Source organism: Capricornis sumatraensis, chromosome 15 (genome assembly GCF_032405125.1).
Source record: "Capricornis sumatraensis isolate serow.1 chromosome 15, serow.2, whole genome shotgun sequence".
NCBI classification, from domain to species: Eukaryota; Metazoa; Chordata; class Mammalia; order Artiodactyla; family Bovidae; genus Capricornis; species Capricornis sumatraensis.
Genome location: NC_091083.1, coordinates 77,659,446 through 77,682,104, shown reverse-complemented (window position 1 = coordinate 77,682,104; position 22,659 = coordinate 77,659,446). Strand labels below are relative to the sequence as shown.

General features: G+C 41.9%; 1 protein-coding gene across 1 annotated transcript in view; it reads left to right on the top strand.

Annotated features, from left to right (window-relative positions):
• Positions 1-20,752, top strand: part of WFDC8 (WAP four-disulfide core domain 8) — a 38,561-nt gene extending 17,809 nt beyond the window's left edge. Inside the window, exons 4-8 of the mRNA XM_068986831.1 lie at positions 12,459-12,559; positions 16,190-16,330; positions 17,600-17,767; positions 19,384-19,524; positions 20,613-20,752. Coding sequence (XP_068842932.1) covers positions 12,459-12,559; positions 16,190-16,330; positions 17,600-17,767; positions 19,384-19,524; positions 20,613-20,752 — 691 coding nt within the window. The remainder of the gene's footprint in view (positions 1-12,458; positions 12,560-16,189; positions 16,331-17,599; positions 17,768-19,383; positions 19,525-20,612) is intronic.
• The last annotated feature ends 1,907 nt before the right edge of the window (positions 20,753-22,659 follow it).

Here is a 22,659-nt window from a genome sequence, read left to right as displayed (position 1 = left end):
TTTCCATGTATATATATATTCCACATTTTATTTATTCATTCAGTGGAGTAGGGAAAAGAGACCCTTACAAGAATTCTACAAACTAGTTTCCTAGTGACAGTGAAGCGGGAATTGGTACATGTGATATAGAGTCTGAGAAATCTGAAGCAATGGGTCTAATTCAAGACAGTTTGAGTTGTTTGGGTAATATGGACAATAAACGAATTTTGAAAATGCTTCCTTAAATACAGCCTTTCAAGAAATTCTGCAGATAAAGTACCACTAGAGGTAAAGTGAAGTGAAAGTTAAGTCGCTCAGTCGTGTCCGACTCTTTGTGACCCGGTGGACTGTAGCCCACCAGGCTTCTCCGTCCATGGGATTCTCCAGGCAAGAATACTGGAGTGGGTTGCCATTTCCTACTCCAGCTTCCATTAAATATAGGAGCTCACATACAAACACACATAGACATACACATTCACACACAGTTTAAGAAAACAAGAAAAGATAGGGGGGAAAGAGTAAAGAGAAACAACAGAGAACATGTTAAAACAATGAGATTAGAACATTTATTCACACCACATACAAAAATAAACTCAAAATGGAATAAAGATCTAAATACAAGATCTGAAACCATAAACTCCTAGAAAAGAACGTTGGCAGAACACTCTTTGGCATAACTCATGCAATGCCTTTTCCTATTTTTTTGGATCTGTGCCCTATGGGCATAAGAAATAGAACCAAAAATAAACAAATGGGACCTAATTAAACTTAAAAGATTTTGCACAGCAAAGGAAACCAGCAACAAAAATAAAAAGGCAACCTATGGACTGGGAGAAAATATTTGCAAATAATATGACCGACAAGAGGTTAATATAAAAAATAAATAAACAGCTCACACAACTCAATGTCAGACAAACAAATAGACAACCCAACAAAATATTGGGTTCAAGGCCTGACTAGACATTTTTGCAGAGAAGAAATACAGATGGCCAACAGGCACACAGAAACAAGCTTAGCATTGCTTATTATTAAAGAAACATAGATTAAAACAACTATGAGGTATCACTTCACACCTGTCAGAAAGGCTATCATAAAGAAGTGTACAAGTCACAAATGCTGGAGAGGATGTGGAGAAAAGGGAACACCTGTGTGCTGTTGGTGGGACTGTACATTGGTGTAGCCACTGTGGAAAACGGAATGAAGCTTCCTCAAAAACTAAAATCAGCATACCATATGATCCAGCAATCCCACTCCTGGACATAGAGCTGGAAAAAATGAAAACACCAACTTGAAAAGATACACGCACTCCAATGTTCATAGCAGTATTATTTATAACTGCTAAGATGTGGAAGCAACCCATGTATCCATTGACAGATGAATGGATAAAGAGATGTGATATATATATATATATATGAATATTAGCCATAAAAAAGAATGAAATTCTGCCATTTGCAGCAGCGTGGATGGATCTAGAGAATACTATGTTCAGTGAAGTAAGTCAGACAGAGAAAGACAAGTACTGTATGATGTCACTTATGTGGAATCTTAAAAATGTCAAACTAGTAAGTATAACACAAAAAAGACTCACTTGGGGAATTCCCTGGTGGTCCAGTTGGTTAGGATTCAGCATGTTCACTGCTGTGGGCCAGGGTTTGATCCCTGGTCAGGGACTAAGGTTCCATAAGCTGTGTGGTTGGGCCAAAACAAACAACAAAAGACAGATATAGAGAACTAGTGGTAACCAGCGAGGAGAGGAAAGTGGTGGGGGTGAAGGGGGGCAGGCAAAATAGGGGTAGAGGATTTAGAAAGATGGCAATGACGACCCTGTATGCAAGACAGCAAAAAAGACACAGAGGTGTATAACGGACTTTTGGACTCAGAGGGAGAGGGAGAGGGTGGGATGATTTGGGAGAATGGCATTGTAACATGTATACTATCATGTAACATGCTTGGGGCTGGTGCACGGGGATGACCCAGAGAGATGTTATGGGGAGGGAGGTGGGAGGGGGGTTCATGTTTGGGAACGCACGTACACCCGTGGTGGATTCATGTCAATGTATGGCAAAACCAATACTGTACTGTAAAGTAAAATAAAGTAAAAATAAAAATTAAAAAAAAAGAGTTAGAAACTAATAGGTATAAAATAAATAAGCTACAAGGATATATTGTACAGCAGAGGGAATATAGCCAATATTTTATAATAACTATAAGTGGAGCATAATCTATAAAAATTTGAATCACTATGTTGTACACTTGAAATTAATATAAAACATATAAATAAATCAAGTATACGTCAATTAAAAAAAACACGTAAGTGCCTTGAAAGGTTGAAAGCAAGAAGATGGGAAAAAGTCAAGATGTGTCTGTGCTCAGTTGCTCAGGTGTGTCCAACTCTTTGCAATCCCACGGACTGTAGCCTGCTAGGCTCCTCTGTCCATGGAATTTTCCAGACAAGAATAGTGGAGTGGGTTGCCGTTTCCTCCTCCAAGGTATCTTCCCAACCCTGCATTGGCAGGCAGATTCTTTACTACTGAGCTACCAGGGAAGCCCCAAAGTCTAGATAATTGCGAACAAAAGAAATGGCATAGTTTGGCTACTATCAGACAATCAAGAACTCTAAGGTGAACAATTGTTTTAGAGATAGAGAGTAGGTCACCATATAATGACAGAAGATACAATTCACAAGAAATGCGCTGTTTCCCTGGTGGGTCAGAGGCGAAGAATACGCCTGAAATGCAGGTTCAGTCCCTGAGTCAGGAAGATCCCCTGGAGAAGGGGATGGCAACTGACTCCAGTTTTCTCACCCAGAAAATGCCATGGACAAAGGAGCCTGGTGGGCTACAGTTCATGGGGTTGCAAAGAGTTGAACATGACGAAGTGATTAAAACAGCAACAGCAACAATAAGCATATAGAATCAGGATATATTAAACAAACATTAGTGGAAATACAGGCATAAACTGAGACGCCTATGGCTGTATTGATAGCCTTCAACACATCTTTTCCAATTACTGATAGGTTAAAGAGACAAAAAATTAGAAAGATTTAAGATCTTTAACACAGTATGGAGACACATAGTGCCCTGCATTCCACCCTTAGAGACTGCCTTTCCTCAGTATCAGAGTGTAGATCACTAAGTAGGAGTCATTTAGAAGGCTATGTCTTTGGAAGAGGCATCTACTTACTCTACCTGAGCTTAGGGCGTGCTGTGTGTGCACTCAGTCACTTCAGTTGTGTCCGACTCTTTGTGATTCTATGGACTGTAGCCCTCTAGGCTCCTCTGACCATGGGGATTCTCCAGGCAAGAACACTGGGGTGGGTTGCCATGCCCTCCTCCAGGGGATCTTCCCGACCCAGGGATCGAACCCGTGTCTCTTACACCTCCTGCACTGGCAGGCGGGTTCTTTACCACTAGCGCCACCTGGGAAGCCCATCCACAGAGCTAACCATCCTCTTCAAGGTCTCCTGCCCAGGGACGGAGGCTCAAGGCACGTTACTGGTAGAGTAGCCATGCGGGAGACACACTACACCAGAAGACGATGCGAGCAAGGAGCTCTCAGCCATGGAAACAGGGCTGGGTTTGCTCCCAGTAGGGGAGTTAGAGCGTAGTGGGACATAGTGGAGACAAGGTGGAGCCTTTACCTGTGGTTCCAAAGGTGGTAACCTGGAAATTCACATGTTCCCCCAGCTCCTGGCTGTCTGTAGACCTTTCAGTTGCAAAACGCTCCTCAGTGTACTGCCAAGAGCAACCTCAGCCACGCGGGGAAGCTGGGCAAAGAGGTAGGCTCAATGATGAGGCTCTGGGGACACTCCTGACCAAGCAGGCTCAGGAACCAAGGAGGAAGCTGGGCTTGAAAGTGCCCTAAGGAAAGTTGGAAAATAAGAGAAATCTCCCCGTCATCCTTCTTGGTGGCTTAGATTCTTAGGGTTCTAGAAATTTAAGCGAACTACTTTAATCTCTTAAAATGTTTTGCAGTCTTACCACTATGCATCTATGAGAATGATTAAAATAAAAACATTTACATTAACACATATACACTACTATATATATGATAGATACCCAACAAAGACCTACTGTATAGCATAGGGAAGGATACTCAATATTGTGTCCTAACCCACATATCTATATCTATATATCTGAATCACTGACTGTACACCTGAAACTGACATGGCATTGTAAATCAACTATACTTCAATTAAAAAGCAAAAAAATATTTACAATACTAAGTTCTAGCAATCATGTGGAGCAGGTGGAACTCTCATCGAATCTTTGTGGAAATGCAAAATAGTATGGTCACTTCGAAAAACATTTTGGTAGTTTCTTATAAATGTGTATGCATGTCGCTCAGTTGTGTTCGACTCTTTTTGAACCCATGGATGACAGCCCCCTCAGGCTCTTCTGCCCATGGGGTTTTTCAGGCAAAAATATTGGACTGGGTTGCCATTTCCTACTCCAGGGAATCTTCCAGACCCAGGGATCGAATCTGGCAGGTTTGATCAACTTCGGTACTGACAGGCAAATTCTTTACCAACGAGCCACTAGGGAAGTAAAAAGACACCTTACATTCATGCAAAATCCTATATGCAAATGTTTGCAGGGAGTTTATTCATAATTGTCCCAAACTGGAAAAGTCCGAACATTTTTTAGTGAATGGATAAACAACCTGTGAGACATCCACATAGTGGATTTAGGACTCATTAATAAAATGGTACAAACAACACACAGAAACATGAATGAATCTCAAATGCATTCTGCAAACATGTTGTAAACTTTTTTTTGGCCATGCCACGAGGCTTGTGAGATTTTAGTTTGCTGATGAAGGATTAAACCCCACCCCTCAGCAGAGAGAGCATGGTGTACCAACCACTGGACTGCCAGGGAATTCTCTGTTGTAAATATTAATACTTCACAAAAACCCTGCTACATAACAAATGAATTAGTTGGGGCCAAAATACCATAATAACTTGGTATTATTCATTTAAAAAATATGTGAAAAGCACTTGAACAGTTGGAAAACTTAAAACACGTCTCCTTGAACTTCTCTTTCCATTGCTCTTACCCCACAGACTTTAAATCTGATGAAATATAATTTTATGCTCAAAAGCCTTTTATTCATGACTTTTTCATATTGCTATGCAACAAGAACATGAGTATAAATTAAAATTTAGCCTTTTCCATTACTGTGACCATAAGACTATGGGAATAAAATGTTTTCTTTTGTATTGATTTTTCACTCCATTTGTTATTTAAATAACATAATAATAGTAATGACTATATAAATAAATACATTGAAATTATTGATAAGAAAAAATTTATTGATAAACAAATTCCATAGGTATTGCAACTCAATGATATGTAAGTACATGGGAACAAATGGAGTTTTGTTATAGATATGTCACTCGGTTCTTTGAGCTTCTCGCAAGTTGCCCCCCAGTCACATAATACTGTATAATAAAAATGTATTTTAATGATCTAATTAAATGTTTAAGAAAGTTTTATTAAGCCTTCTTTCAATTTTTATTTAGACATACAATTGGAAAACTTACCCTTGAAAATAATTTGTTTCCAGTAGTTAGAATACTGATCACAAATCACAAGTGATTTTCTTAATTTCTGGAAAGTTTACCAGAAAGGTTTTAAGAGTATTTGCCAAATGATCAAATATGTTATTGATTACACCCATTACTCTTTTACTTAGACACCTTATATAATCTTATACGTTCTGTAAATGTTGGAAAGCTTGAATACTATTAACCTGATTGATCTTATTTTAATACTATTTTAATACTAAAAGCTTAATACTATTAACCTGATTTTCATAAAATGCATTAATCTTATTCCAATATCTTAGTACATTAAAAAAAATCTTTGATGCTACAGATTTTCAGTTCAATTCAGTCATTCAGTCGTGTCCAACTCTTTGTGAACCCATGAACCACAGCATGCCAGGCCTCCCTGTCCATCACCAACTTCCGGAGTCCACCCAAACCCATGTCCATTGAGTCCGTGATGCCATCCAACCATCTCATCCTCTGTTGTCTCCTCCTCCTGCTTTCAATCTTTCCCAGCATTAGGGTCGTTTCCAGTGAGTCAGCTCTTTGCATCAGGTGGCCAAAGTATTGGAGTTTCAGCTTCAGCATCAGTCCTTCCAATGAATATTTAGGACTGATTTCCTTTAGGATGGACTGATTGGATCTCCTTGCAGTCCAAGGGACTCTCAAGAGTCTTCTCCAACACCACAGTTCAAAAGCATCAATTCTTCATCACTCAGCTTTCTTTATAGTCCAACTCTCACATCCATACATGACCACAGGAAAAACCATAGCCTTGACTAGACGGACCTTTGTTAGCAAAGTAATGTCTCTCTCTGCTTTTTAATACTCTGTCTAGGTTGGTCATATCTTTCCTTCCAAGGAGTAAGCCTCTTTTAATTTCATGGCTGCAGTCACCATCTGCAGTGATTTTGGAGCCCAGAAAAATAAACTCAGCCACTGTTGCCACTGTTTCCCCATCTATTTCCCATGAAGTGATGGGACCGGATGCCATGATCTTCATTTTCTGAATGTTGAGCTTTAAGCCAACTTTTTCACTCTCCTCTTTCACTTTCATCAAGAGGCTCTTTAGTTTCTCTTCACTTTCTGCCATAAGGGTGTGTCATCTACATACCTGAGGTTATTGATATTTCTCCCGGCAATCTTGATTCCAGCTTGTGCTTCCTCCAGCCCAGCATTTCTCATGATGTACTCTGCATATAAGTTAAATAAGTAGGGTGACAATATACAGCCTTGATGTACTCCTTTTCCTATTTGGAACCAGTCTGTTGTTCCATGTCCAGTCCTAACTGTTGCTTCCTGACCTACATACAGGTTTCTCAAGAGGCAGGTCATGCACTATATTTGTAGAAAAATGTTAACCAAATTGTCTAATTGGCAAAGTCAGTCCTCAATCAACCAAATCAAATGACTTTATTCCATAAAAAGATTGAATTAATTGTTCAATTTAAGTGTTTTAATACACATCCCTGTGGCAACCATCATTCTTCTGAATTCTAATTCTGTTGCCCAAACAAGTTCCCTTTCAATCAAAATGAATTCATTCTGTTTTAAAGTGTCCAGATTTAACAAGTACAAATACATGATGACCAATTCAATTTGGGGGGGTTCTTTTGGCTGTGCTATACAGCAGCAGGCGGCTGCGACCGGTGCACTAAGCGAGAGGAGCTACCCCGCGTCCGAGGTCAGGGGCAGAAGCCGGGAGGACCCCATGCCCGAAGGGAGGTGGCCAAGAGGAGTTACCCCACATCCGAGGTCAAGGGCAGTGGCCGAGAGGTCAGGGGTGACAGCTGAGAGGAGCCACCCCCGTCCCAGGCCAGGGATGACGGCCGGGAGGAGCCACGCCATGTCCAAGGAGTGGTGGCTGCGTGGGTGCAGGAGGGCCTAGAGGAGCTATTCCACGTTGAAGGTCAGGAAGGGCAGCAGTGAGGAGATACCCCTCATTCAAGGTAAGGAACAGCGGCAGTGCTTTGCTGGAGTAGCCGTGAAGAGATACCCCATGCCCAAGGTAAGAGAAACCCTAGTAAGATGGTAGGCATTGCAAGAGGGCATCAGAGGGCAGACACACTGAAACCATACTCAAAGAAAACTAGTCAGTCTAATCACACTAGGACCACAGCCTTGTCTAAACTCAATGAAACTAAGCCATGCCCAAGGGGCAACCCAAGACGGGCGGGTCATGGTGGAGAGGTTTGACAGAATGTGGTCCACTGGAGAAAGGAATGGCAAACCCCTTCAGTATTCTTGCCTTGAGAATGCCATGAACAGTATGAAAAGACAAAATGATAGTGTACTGAAAGAGGAACTCCCCAGGTCAGTAGGTGCCCAATATGCTACTGGAGATCAGTGGAGAAATAACTAAAGAAAGAATGAAGGGATGGAGCCAAAGCAAAAACAATACCCAGTTGTGGATGTGACTGGTGATAGAAGCAAGATCTGATGCTGTAAAGAGCAATATTGCATGGGAACCTGGAATGTCAGGTCCATGAATCAAGGCAAATTGAAACTGGTCAAACAAGAGATGGCAAGAATGAACGTTGACATTCTAGGAATCAGTGAACTAAAATGGACTGGAATGGGTGAATTTAACTCAGATGATCATTATATCAACTACTGCAGGCAGGAATCCCTCAGAAGAAATGGAGTAGCCATCATGGTCAACAAAAGAGTCTGAAATGCAGTACTTGGATGCAATCTCAAAAGAGACAGAATGATCTCTGTTCATCTCCAAAGCAAACCATTCAATATCACGGTAATCCAAGTCTATGCCCCAACCAGTAACACTGAAGAAGCTGAAGTTGACGGTTTTATGAAGACCTAAAAGACCTTTCAGAACTAATACCCAAAAAAGATGTCCTTTTTATTCTAGGGGACTGGAATGCAAAAGTAAGAAGTCAAGAAACACCTGGAGTAACAGGCAAATTTAGCCTTGGAATGCGGAATGAAGCAGAGCAAAGACTAATAGAGTTTTGCCAAGAAAATGCACTGGTCATAGCAAATACCCTCTTCCAACAACACAAGAGAAGACTCTACACATGGACATCACCAGATGGTCAACACCGAAATCAGATTGATTATATTCTATGGAGCCAAAGATGGAGAAGCCCTATACAGTCAACAAAAACAAGACCAGGAGCTGACTGTGGCTCAGGTCATGAACTCCTTATTACCAAATTCAGACTTAAATTGAAGAAAGTAAGGAAAACCGCTAGACCATTCAGGTATGACCTAAATCAAATCCCTTATGATTATACAGTGGAAGTGAGAAATAGATTTAAGGGTCTAGATCTGATAGATAGAGTGCCCGATGAACTATGGAATGAGGTTTGTGACACTGTACAGGAGACAGGGATCAAGACCATCCCCATGGAAAAGAAATGCAAAAATTCAAAATGGCTGTCTGGGGAGGCTTACAAATAGCTGTGAAAAGAAGAGAAGCAAAAAGCAAAGGAGAAAAGGAAACATAAAAGCATCTGAATGCAGAGTTCCAAAGAATAGCAAGAAGAGACAAGAAAGCCTTCTTCAGTGATCAATGCAAAGAAATAGAGGAAAAGAACAGAATGGGAAAGACTAGAGATCTCTTCAAGAAAATTAGAGATCCCAAGGGAACATTTCATGCAAAGATGGGCTCAGTAAAGGACATAAACGGTATGGACCTAACAGAAGCAGAAGATATTAAGAAGAGGTGGCAAGAATACACAGAAGAACTGTACAAAAAAGATCTTCACAACCCAGATAATCATGATGATGTGATCACTCATCTAGAGCCAGACATCCTGGAATGTGAAGTCAAGTGGGCCTTAGGAAGCATCACTACAAACAAAGCTAGTGGAGGTGATGGAATTCCAGTTGAGCTGTTTCAAATCCTGAAGGATGATGCTGTGAAAATGCTGCACTCAATATGCCAGCAAATTTTGAAAACTCAGCAGTGGCAACAGGACTGGAAAAGATCCGTTTTCATTCCAATCCCAAAGAAAGGCAATGCCAAAGAATGCTCAAACTACCGCACAATTGCATTCATGTCACATGCTAGTAAAGTAATTCTCAAAATTCTCCAAGACAGGCTTCAGCAGTACGTGAACTGTGAACTTCCTGATGCTCAAGCTGGTTTTAGAAAAGGCAGAAGAACAAGAGATCAAGTTGCCAACATCCTCTGGATCATGGAAAAAGCAAGAGAGTTCCAGAAAGACATCTATTTCTGCTTTATTGACTATGCCAAAGCCTTTGACTGTGTGGATCACAATAAACTGTGGAAAATTCTGAAAGAGATGGGAATACCAGACCACCTGACCTGCCTCTTGAGAAACCTGTATGCAGGTCAGGAAGCAACAGTTAGAACTGGACATGGAACAACAGACTGGTTCCAAATAGGAAAAGGAGTACGTCAAGGCTGGACTGGAAGAAGCACAGCTGGAATCAAGATTGCCGGGAGAAATATCAATAACCTCAGATATGCAGATGACACCACCCTTATGGCAGAAAGTGAAGAGGAACTAAAAAGCCTCTTGATGAAAGTGAAAGAGGAGAGGGAAAAAGTTGGCTTAAAAGCTCAACATTCAGAAAACAAAGATCATGGCATCCGGTCCCATCACTTCATGGGAAATAGATGGGGAAACAGTGGAAACAGTGTCAGACTTTATTTTTCTGGGATCCAAAATCACTGCCGATGGTGACTGCAGCCATGAAATGAAAAGATGCTTACTCCTTGGAAGAAAAGTTATGACCAACCTAGATAGCATATTCAAAAGCAAAGACATTACTTTGCCAACAAAGGTCCTTCTAGTCAAGGCTATGTTTTTTCCAGTGGTCATCTATGTGAGAGTTGGACTGTGAAGAAGGCTGAGCACCAAAGAATTGATGCTTTTGAACTGTGGTGTTGGAGAAGACTCTTGAGAGTTCCTTGAACTGCAAGGAGATCCAGCCAGTCCATTCTGAAGGAGATCAGCCCTGGGTGTTCTTTGGAAGGGATGATGCTAAAGCTGAAACTCCAGTACTTTGGCCACCTCATGTGAAGAGTTGACTCATTGGAAAAGACTCTGATGCTGGGAGGTATTGGGGGCAGGAGGAGAAGGGGATGACCGAGGATGAGATGGCTGGATGGCATCACCGACTCAATGGACGTGAGTCTGAGTGAACTCCAGGAGTTGGTTATGGGCAGGGAGGCCTGGTGTGCTGCGATTCATGGGGTCACAAAGAGTTGGACACGACTGAGCGACTGAACCGAACTGAACTGAACGCTAGGAAAGATTGAGGGCAGGAGAAGAAGGGGACGACAGAGGATGAGATGGTTGGATGGCATCACCAACTCAATGGACATGAGTTTGAGTAACTCCAGGAGCTGGTGATGGGCAGGGAAGCTTGGCGTGCTGCAGTCCATGGGGTCGCAAAGAGTCAGACATGACTGAGGAACTGAACTCATTGACAGAGTATGCAGGACCTTATTTCCCCAACCAGGGATGGAAACCATGCCCTCTGCAGTGGAAGTGAAGAGTCCTAGCCATTTGACCTCCAAGGAAGTCCCAACCAACTGAGTTTGAATGTCAGACAAGCAATGAATAATTTTTGGTGTAACTACAGTTCTTACATTGCATGGGATATGTTTATACTAAAAATGATAACTGGACATCCTATATTATATTTGGCAATTTTATTTATCTGTATCCTTCCCTTTACCCCTTTTCAGGAGTTCTGCTTCCTACTAACTGACTATAGGCTTATCCGATCAACTAACTTTCAAGAGTTAATAGGTGTTACTTCCCTGGTGGCTCAGTGGTAAAGAATCTGCTTGCCAAGGCAAGAGACTTGGGTTCGATCCCTGGGTTGGGAAGATTATCTGGAGAAGGAAATGGCAACTCACTCCAGTATTCTCGCCTGGAAAATTTCAAGGACATAGGAGTCTGGCAGGCTACAGTCCATGGAGTCATGAAAGAGTCAGACCTGGCTTAGCAACTCAACAACAACAACACACTTCGGCGTAAAAATTTTCTCTCTTCCCTCTCCTCTTCATTTCTGTCTTCCTCCCTTTCTTCTTGCCTCCTTCTCTTGCTATTTTTGAAATTTACTCCAAGAGGCAACACAGTAAGACATTATCAGTTCTTCACATTATTTAAAAAAATATAGATAAAGGCCAGGAAAATACATAGAAAATGGAGACTTAAATAAGTGGGGGAAGATGTCCATTTATCTGGTTGTGTGGGCTTATCATAAGCTCCTAGGCTTGGATAACACCAGAAGGAATAAGAGGGATCCCTTTGTTAACCTCAGGCTTTCTTTGTCGCTCAGCTGGTAAAGAATCCGCCTGCAGTGTAGGAGACCTGTGTTTGATCTCTGTGTTGAGAAGATCCCCTGGAGATCTAGGCTACCACTCTAGTATCTGGCCTGGAGAATGCCATGGACTGTATGCCATGGGGTCACAAAGAGTCAGACATGACTGAGCGACTTTCACTTCACTTTGTTAACCTCAGATCAACTGGCATCTTTTTGGCTCTTGAGGCACTAAATCCCAGTGGGATATGCCCAGGCTTCCCTGCAAATCTCATACCATCATCAGTTTCTTGTTCAGTGGAGCAAAGTAAAGATTCTCACTAGTGTCTGTGGTTGCCCCAGGACTGATTGCAGGCAAATCAACTTTGCGTTCCGGACAGATCCCTGTGATCACTCATGTGTGGCCTCTTGCCTGGGAGCAAGATGGTGGGCAAGTGTCTGGGTAGGTAATGTACAGCCCACAGCAGAGCGCGGGGCCCCTGGGAGGGTGTTGGGGCTGAGACACCTGCCCTACTTGCCATGTGACTGACCTCACGTGATGCGCCTTGGTTTTCTCCTCTGTGAACTAAGGTAACTGGTGGATCAGCTCCAAGGTTCATTTGCAGATGCTTGCGTCTCTCTGGCTTGTGCCTAATCCCTGCCCTCTTCTCTTCCCCTTCCGCAGGCATCTTCCTTTCCACAGCTCCTGGAGGAATGTCGCCCTCCTGCTGCTTCTCTCCCTTTCTTTGGAGCAGACATCTGCCTCGCCAAGCTACAGAGTCAAAAGTGGGTTCGGAAAAGCTGCAGCTGCTCTTCTTTAGAAGGAGATCTTGGGGACTGAGGATTAGACACGAGGCAAGGACTTGTGTCAGAGGAGGCTTCAGAGAACTAGCCCCACTCACCTGTCCTGAGCCCTTTAAATCCTTCCCTCACCTGCCTCCCCCCAAATTATCCCCCGACTTTTCCTGATATATGTCTTTTCCAAGTTTAATTTTTGAAAATTTGTCAGTTGCTAGGCAGGACTCTGAGGGCAGAAGACCGATGAGGAGCCTGGTGCAGTAGTTGAGGGGGGAGGTGGGAGAAGGTTGCGTTTCCCTAGCAGCAAGAGTGGTGAAGAATCCGCCTCCCAAAGCAGGAGGTGCAAGAGATGCAGGTTCAATCGCTGGGTTGGGAAGATGCCCTGGAATAGGAAATGGCAGTCCACTCCAGTTTTCTTGCCTGGGAGATTCCCTGGACAGAGGAACCTGGCAGGCTCTAGTCCATGGGGTCGCAAAGCCCTGGACATGACTTGGTGACTGAGGCATGCACGGGAGGAAGTCAGCTGTTGCCCTGAGGAAGTGGAGCAAAGAGGAAGAAGAGATAGGCTTTAGAGCTGAACTGACCCAAGTCCATGACCGGCAGGATGCTGGGGTGATGGCGAGTGAGGGAACTGAATCTCAGGATTCTAATAACAGATCAGGGGACTGTTGATGCCAAATATCAAGACGGAAAGAAGAAGGTGCTGTTTGGACATGGGGAGATGCTAGTACAATTTTGTCTTCTTATTTTTTTAATTGAAGTATAGTTGATTTACAAAGTTGTGCTGATCTCTGCTGTACAGCAAGATGACTCATATATATACACACATATATGCATTTTAAAAATTTCTTTTCCATTATGGTTATTCCCAGGGTATTGAATATAGACCCCTGTGCTATATATTAGGATTTTGTTGTTATCCACTCTAAATGTAATAGTTTGCATCTACTAACCCCAAACTCCCAGTCCATCTCCCTCTTTTCCCATTTTCCCTTAGCAACCATGGGTCTCTATGCCTGAGTCTGTTTCTGTTTTGTAGATAAGTTCATTTGTGCCATATTTTAGATTCCATGTGTAAGTGATTAGTTCCATTTTAAACATGTTGGAACAGAGGTGTTTATTAAATGCCCAACTTGTGTTTTCCATTGGATATAAAGTGTCTTAGCTTGGAAGAGAGGCTAGGTCTGAGGGGAGCTATAGGAACCACAGCTGGGATTGTGGGAATGAATATGATCTGGGAAGTATGAGCCAAGGAATCACAGGAGAGGACTGATACTATCTTCTTTTCTCGGCTTCAGGCCATCCTTGGAGAGTGCATTGAGGATAGCATGAAGGCGGGACATCCCTGGTGGTCCAGTGGTTAAGACTCTGCACTTTTGATGCAGGGGGCGCAGGTTTGATCCCTGTTAGGGGAGCTGAGATCCCACATGCTTTGAAGCTTGGCCAAGAAAATAATACATAAATAAATCTTTTTAAAAAGGGTAGTATGAAGGGCAAGAAATATATTTGGAAAGCACTAGAAGTCTCAGTGGCCAGTCCTCACCAAAGAAGCAGGTCTTCTGGAAAAAGCCATGGACTGGAAGTCCCAGATCTGCCCCCAGTTCACTATATTATTCTATGTGACCTCTCTCTTTCTTATTTTAACCTATTAGATTAGGAAGTTGATATCAATGATAAATATGTTTTTTCTAATTCAAAACTTCTGTAATTTCAAGATTCAGTAGTATCCAAGAGTCATGTCTCTCTGGTCAGATTCCACCAGAAAGATGCTCAGTTTTGAGACATGGAGCCACAATAAATATTGTATCAGTTATTTTGCTGCATAACAAATTACCTGTAGGTTGGAAGTCTGGCATGGAGTGTTGAGGTTCTCTGCTCAGGTTCTCACCAGACTGAAATCGAGGTGTCCATCAAGGCTGCCATTCTTAACTGGGACTCAAGGGTATCCTCCTATCTCATTGGTTGTCAGCAGAATCATTCCTGGCAGCTGTAGCACTGAGGTTTCCTTACTGGTTGTCAGCTTTGAGCAGCTACTCTCATTCCTCGGCAATTAGCCCCTTCCATCTTCAGAGCCACAAATAGCAGGCCAGATTCCTCTTATACTTTGAATATTTCTGACCTCTTCTTTACCAATCAGGAAAAAACCTTCTTTTTAAAAGACTTAACAGATTGGGCTGAACTCTAGTTGCTCCTTGCTTCTCTGGGAGGCTCTCTACAATCAGCAGGGGGTTCTGACCTTGGCTCCTTTCAAATCACTGCTTCTGCCCTGGGTCCCAGAGCAGGTGAGATTTGGTGTGTGCCCTTCAACAGCGGAATCTTTTTCACAGCCCTCTGCCTCTCCTGAAAGAAAGCCCCTCTGGCTTTGAAGTCAAGCATTCTGGGTCCTGATATAGGACTACTGTGTTGGGAGCCCAGTGTGGGACTCAGACCCTCTCACTTCCTGGTGATAATCTCTGCAAATTGTAACTATCCTTCTGTTTGTGGGTTGCCCACCTGGGGTATAGGTCTTGAGTAGACATCTCTGCCCCTCCTACCCATCTTTTGTGGTTCTTTCTTTGTATCTTTCGTTGTAGAAGATCTTTTCTGCTAGTCTTCTGGTCTTTCTCATGCAGAGTTGCTCCATGAAGAGTTGTAATTTCGGTGTGCCTATGGGAGGAGGTGAGCTCAGAGTCTTCTTACTCTGCTATCTTAATCCTTCTGGAGAGCCTATAAAGTAGAGATTGTAATTCTCATTTCATAGATGGGAAATTTATAACTCAGACAAAGGAAGACATTTCCCCCAAGATTATTTAGCTGTTGTGCAGAGTCAAGCGCCTAAGCCAGAGTTGTCTTATTTATAGCGATTCTTCCACTCCACCCTTTCTTCCTCCTTAGAGACAACTGCAGAGTCATATAGTGGAACTCAGATTGGTCTTGAACTCACAAGGAGTCAGGAACCAAAATCAGGGCCCCTGACTCCTATGTCCATGGTATTTCCACCACTCCTCACTAATTAACTTCCCTTATCAACTAAGATACAGGAGGCAGAGGAATTAGGCATTAAAATAATTAGTTTTAAGGGGAGAAAGGAGATCCTGAATTTAAGACTAGGGTCTTGATCCCTATAAAACCCCCTGCCCTGGAATCTGAATGGGTAAAGAAAATGTGGTGTGTGTGTGTGTGTGTGTGTGTGTGTGTGTGTGTGTATATAACTATTACTCAGCCATAGAAAGGATGAAATAATGCTGTTTGCGGCAACATGGATACACCTAGAGATGATCATGCTATGTGAAGTAAGTCAGAGAAAGACAGATATGATTTCACTTATATGTGGAATCTAGTTAAAAATAATGTAATGAACTTAGTCATGAAACAGAAACAGACCCACAGATTTTGAAAACAAACTTATGGTTACTAAGATGCGTCCCCTTTGGTTCTACCTGGGCACAGATTCCTGGTTCAGATCCACCTAAATGTGTGAAGAGTGGTGAGAGGTAGACCCTGAATACAGCAGAGTGACCGTTAAGAATTGAAGGTAGAGTCTAGGACTGAAGGAATCTCACTATCCACTTTTTTTCCATGGGCTGATAAGAGCTGAAACTCTCAAAAGATGTGACTTTGGACATTTCTTTCTTACAGAGAAGCCAGGAGAGTGCCCCCAAGAAAGGATCACCTGTAGTTCTAAAGCCCCAGACTTATGCAAAACAGATTCCAATTGCGATGAACACCTCAAGTGCTGCTCTTTTGCCTGTGGGAAGAAGTGCATGGATCCATACGAAGGTAGTGCCCTCCAGGCTGAGAGCAAGGGTGTCTTGTGAGGTGTCCTACTTCCTGCTCTGTCAAGACCTGGTGGAATGATTCCCTTGAACGTTGGGATAGGGCGGCCAGGGTTCAAGCTCTTCACCTTCTCTAATGAAACTCCCATCCCTCAAGTACAAACAATGAGTCTAGGCATGGTGGACATCAACGGATACTCTTGATGTTATTCTTCTTTGGTCCAACACCCGATCACTCCAGTAACTAATGCTTGCTGCTTGTTCACTGTGTGTCAAGAAACTATTGTTGGCACTGTGGCAAGTATCAGCCTCAGTCAGTTCAGAAACTGGAGTTGTTTTCTGATTCTTTGCCCTTCGAGGAGGTTTTCTGGTAATTCAAAGTATCTAATAATAGATACTGTTTGTATAGATTCACTCATTCATTCATTCCTTCAACAAATAAGTAGTATCAATGCCCTTTGGTTAAAGACCACCAGGAACAGACCTGTAGTTGAACAAGTTGAGCTTATCACTTGCTGCAGTGAGGGAGAAAGTTCACCACAGACAATCTGAGGTGTCTCAAGAAGAAACTGTTAGGAAGTATCTGCTACAGGATGAAGGCTTTGATTGGGGAATTTGGGGAAAGATCTAAGGAAGTGGGAATTCACCCTAGATTGGGTGCTGTCAGAAAGTGGGGGAAATTGTGTAATTATCCTGGTAAATCTCTTCAATAGAGTGGGAAGGCTAGAATGAGGATAAAGCTGTAACTGGTAGAGAAGCATATATCACTCATAGGTGCTTGGTATTTTGTAGGTTTCACAGTGATCTTTTTTTTTTGGTCTCACTCTATCACCTCAGAATAACTTTGTTTGATGTGGATGTCCTATGGGGTTAAGTCCAATAAAAGAACAACAGTATGGCTTAGCTGTGAGCATCAGATCAATTTCCAGACAGAGAGGTCTGCTCTTTTCTGTCTCAGCACCTCATTCTTTCTATGTGGCAGGTGCTTTGATAGGCAGTTTGGATATAGTTCTTGAACAAGTCTTTCCCCCTCAAAACTCAAAGCAGTGAAGGAGTAAGATCAGCTCTGAATCTTTCTTATATGCTCTTTGTGACCTCCTTTGCAAGGTAGGAAGAATGCCCAGAGATGTTAAAGAGTGACCATATAGAGCTAGGACCAGAACTTTCTAGAACTTCAATACTAACACCTTGAACTATACAAAAGCTGAGGGCCTAACCTCTTCCTTTTTTTTTTGCCCCTCTTATGTTCTTCCCTCTCTGTCTCCTGTCTCAGAACCCTGCTTGTTACCCTTAGACCAAGGACAGTGCAAGAATACAGTCAAGCAGTGGTATTTTAACATCAAACAGCATATATGCAAACCCTTTTTTTATGGAGGCTGCCTTGGGAATGCCAACAACTTCTCCAAGAAGGAAGACTGCATGAAGGCTTGCTCATCAGTTGGTAAGACTCATACCCTTGGCAATCTGTGAGCCTAGTCTGATGAGAAATAGTATACCATCCCAGCTGCAGATTCAGGCTTTGAGGCGAAACTGCCTTGGTTCAAATCTCTGCTGTGTCATTCACTGGCTGGGTAGTCTTAGTTTTGTGTCTTTCATGAGTTTTAGTTCTCCTGTCTATAAAATGGGAATAATAATAGTCTTTACCTAATGGAGTTGTGCCAAAAAATGAGGTAGTGCACATCAATTGTTGGTAAACTTTGGCCAGTGGGACCTGAGAGTCAGGACTACACTTTGGAAACAGGTTATTTTCTCATGACACTGACCTGCTGAATATTACCTAAGGACTCACCCAAGAATGAAGCATAGACAGGCCAGCTCTGGAATCCCATGGAATAAGGACGGAGCAGGGAGGAGGTGAAGAGTAGAGCAAGGAAAGGGCTTCCCTGGTGGCTCAGACGGTAAAGAATCTGCCCGCAGTGCAGGAGACACAGACTCAATCCCTGGATCAGGAAGATGCGCTGGAGACAGGAATGGCAACCCACTCCAGTATTCTTGCCTGGAGAATTCCATGGACAGAGGAGCCTGGGGTGCTACAGTTCATGGGGTCAGAAAGAGGTGGTCATGACTTTCACTTTCAGAGTGGGCTAAAGGTAAAGTCTGTGGATTAATTCCTGTGCAATGACCAGTAATGATACAGTGTGACAGCGTGATACAGAGCTTAGGAGTCAAAATACTGGCTAGAAATCTGTCTTTCTCACTGCAAATTTCCTCACATCTTTGAGTTTCAGTTCCTCCCCTTGTAATACTGGAATAATAGTATTGGAATACCTCATTGAACTGTTGACAGGATTATGTATTATCAAGGACACAAAGATTTGACAGGGTTACGTAGGCTCACTAAGGAGGAGGAGGAGAGCAGGAAGGAGAAAGACAAGGACAAGGAGAAAAAAACATTTCCTGCCATCAGGGGATTTACAGTCAGATGAGGACAAGTAGAGACATGTACATGCTTCCTTAATATCTGTCTTTCTCAATCAACATCCCTTGTTAAGAAGTCATTTCAGACTTATCTGGAAAATAGACCCAGAATCAGATCAGTTCTTACCACATCCACAGCTGCCACCCTAACCTGAGGTGCCATCTTCTCATTTGGATTAATTGCAATGACCTCTTAACAGATCTCCTTGTTTCTCTCCTTCGCTTCTTACAAGTCTGTTATGAACACAGTAGCCACAATGATTCTTTCAAACTTCGAGTCAGATCACATCACTCCTCCTGCAAAGTAAAGCACGTCCCCTAAAATAGCTTACATGGGCTTGTGTGGATGTCACATAATTAATCCTACCTTGTAGAGAAGGAAATTGAAGTCATTCATTAACTGGCAGGATGGGGACTTTACCTTGGGCCTTCAAACAGCAAGTTTAACTCTCTTTCTACTGCATTTCCTGATACGGCGAGGCATTCCATCACTCCACAGCCTACTAGAGGTGCCTGTGCACAGGGTAGAATGAACCACATCCCAGAAAGAGATACTAGTTTTGAAGAAAAGGAAAAGCTGTTTGAAGGGTGCTGGGAGAGAATGGGGTTTGAAGGAACTCACATCTGCTCTCATTTCAGTCAAGGATGGACAGTGCCCACTCTTCCCTTTTAAGAACCGTATGGAGTGTTCAGCTTCGTGTAAGAGTGACTACGATTGCCCCTTAAATGAAAAATGTTGTGAATCCATGTGTGGCTTTGATTGTGCCATGGCCTGGACAGGTAAGGACTGTGGATATACTTCCCAGAGTCTACTGGGCAAACCCTGAGAATGCCAAGCTGTCCCATGGAGTGGTGGATGCCCCTTAGTTTAACTCAGAGGTCTCTTGGGAAATTTCTCTCACTTAATGGCCAACTAGGGCTCTCATGTTGCCTTCTTGACCTTGGGAGACTGTTGTGCTATTCTTCCAAGCCAATCTTGCATGGTAACCCTCTTCATACTTCTCAATGGAAATGTATTTATTTCAAGTCTCACTCTTCAGTGTCCTACAAGGTGATAGTATCCACTTATTCATATAGAAAATTCATAACCATTCATAGGTATGATTCAGATAAATCCTATGTCTGCACAGAATTTCATGTAAAGTGCGCAGGGGAAAAGATGGGTAGCAAAGTGCTGTTGGAGTAGCAGCGAGCTCCTCCTCTATAGACGGTATTCATTCCCTCATGTAGTGCTAAGATACTGTGGTCTTGTCCCAGGGATTGTCAGTGTTTTGAGGAACAACATGGTATGGCAGAGGAGTCAAAGGCTTTTCAACTGACTTCAACTTTCCTGCTTGTTTTCTGTGTGACCTTAGGCAACTCAATTCCCCCTTTATGGTCCTTAGTATCTACGGTTTATAAAACAAGGAAGTTCTTCGTGTTCTCTAATACTCCTACTTCTGGTACTCTGGGATTAGATAACCCAAATCTATTAATTTTGGAGAGTCAATTACGAATCCTATCAAATTTTATAAATCAGAGATGGCAAAGCTTTGTTTTCTGCCCATTAAAAAATATTTATTTTTAAATGAAGGATAATCGCTTTACAGTATTGTATTCATATCTGCCAAACGTTAACATGAATCAGCCATAGGTATGCATATGTTCCCTACCTCTTGGCAAGACTTTTTGATTCTCCTCAAATAATTATTAAAATTATTTATCACATAGAAGTTGATACTCCACCTATTCCTTATTGTTACTCTAGGAGGGAGGGTAAAAAGCTTAATTAGAGGAAAACCTTATTTAAGTTTCCCAAGATACCCCTAATTTGTCTCAAAGTATGGTCAAGTATTTCAAGGTCAAGTGTCTTGTTTTACCTCATAAAGTCAAAGCAGGTTTTTGCCCAAACAAGCCGCCAATATGTTCCATGATTGACAGACCCAAGTGCCTGCAGGATAATGATTGCCCGTTGACAACGAAGTGCTGTTCACGCTGTGGACTAAAGTGCCTGGAACCCCTGAAATGAATAGTAAGTTTAAAATGTTATCATCAAAGCAATTAATGATGAGTAGTGTAATAAAAGGGCTTCCCTTGTGGCTCATGTGGTAAAGAATCCACCTGCAATGTGGGAGACCTGGGTTCTATCCCTGGGTTGGGAAGATGGGAAGATCCCCTAGAGAAGGGAAAGGCTACCCACTTCAGTATTCTGGCCTGGAGAATTCCGTGGACTGTGTAGTCCACAGGGTTGCAAAGAGTTGGACACGACTGAGTGACTTTCACTTTCAGTATAATAAAAAGCTATCAATTTTGTCTTGCATCCAACTAGTTTGCCAAATGGCCTTATTAAGTATAACAATATTTATTGGGGTTACTTTGATTTTTATATACAATCATATAATCTGAAAATGATGATAAATTTGACTCTTTTTTCCCCAACTTTATGACTTATTTTTTAAAAATTTTGGGGCTTTTTATATTATATAGAACCTCTGAAATAATGTTGAGAATAAATTCAATATGCTCTAGCCCTGCCCAGTTCTTCATTTTAAAGTCAGTGTCTCTGGCTGTATAAAATGACATTTGTTGTTGGGTTTGGGACAAGTAGGTTTTATTGCCCTTGGGTCATTTCCTCTTTAATCCATTTATAGCTGCTGTTGAACATTACTACTAAATTTTGTCATATATTTTTTTCAGCATCTGCTGCTGCTGCTAAGTCGCTTCAGTCATGTCCAACTCTGTGCGACCCCATAGACGGCAGCTCACCAGGCTCCCCCGTCCCTGGGATTCTCCAGGCAAGAACACTGGAGTGGGTTGCCATTTCCTTCTCCAATGCATGAAAGTGAAAAGTGAAAGTGAAGTCGCTTAGTCGTGCCCGACTCTTAGCGACCCCATGGACAGCAACCCATCAGGCTGCTCCGTCCATGGGATTTTCCGGGCAAGAGTACTGGAGTGGGGTGCCATTGCCTTCTCCGTTTCAGCATCTAGTGATGCAATTATTTTTTTCTTCTAATTTGTTGGTATAAAAACTTATACAATTTTTTTCAATACCTTTAGACCATGAAATCTCTGCACCTGGTCAAATGCCTGTGAATATGTTCCAGTGTCTCCTACCTTATAGTCTTTGGGAACTTAAATAGAATTTATATCCTACTGTTGTGTGAAAATTGTATAAATCTTAATTACATCAAGTTGGTTCATAATGTTTTTCAGGTCTACTATCTTCATCTAATTCTCTGTACATTCATTCTATTAATTTCCAAGAGTTTGGTATTGCAACCACAACTAAAAATCTTAATTTATGTGCTTAAAACAAACAGTTGTAATATATAGTTGAACTATATGTAACTTTGTTCTGTATTTTCCAAGCCTCCTGTAAATGTGTTATCACATTTTCATAATTTAGAAAATAAAAAAGAAAGACAAAAAAAAACTTACACAAATTTTCATATGTTGAACCATCCTCATATTCCTAGAATGACCTTAATCATATTGAAGGTATAATTGAATTAATACATTGTTGGTTCTTTTAGCAAATAGTTTATTTAGAATTCCCATATCTACAGTTAAAAGAAAAAACCAGGCCTATGATTTTTGAGTGCTTTGCTATTTGAGTCATATTACCTCAGAAAACTAGCATGGAAGACTATTTGGGAAACTTGCCAATTTTTGGCTCCTTCTATAATAATAATATATATATATGTGTGTGTGTGTGTAATATATATATATTTTAGGTTAGATAGGATTTTTTTCAATTGAGGTATATAATTGATTTACAATTTTAGTTTCAGTGATTCAGTTATATATACATACATATGTAAATATCATAATGGTATTTTTTTACTGATTTTTTGATACTTCATCCTAGAGTTTGTATAGGCTTCCTACCTCATCTGTAAAATTTGGCCTATTTTGCTAAAATTGATAAATTTTCTC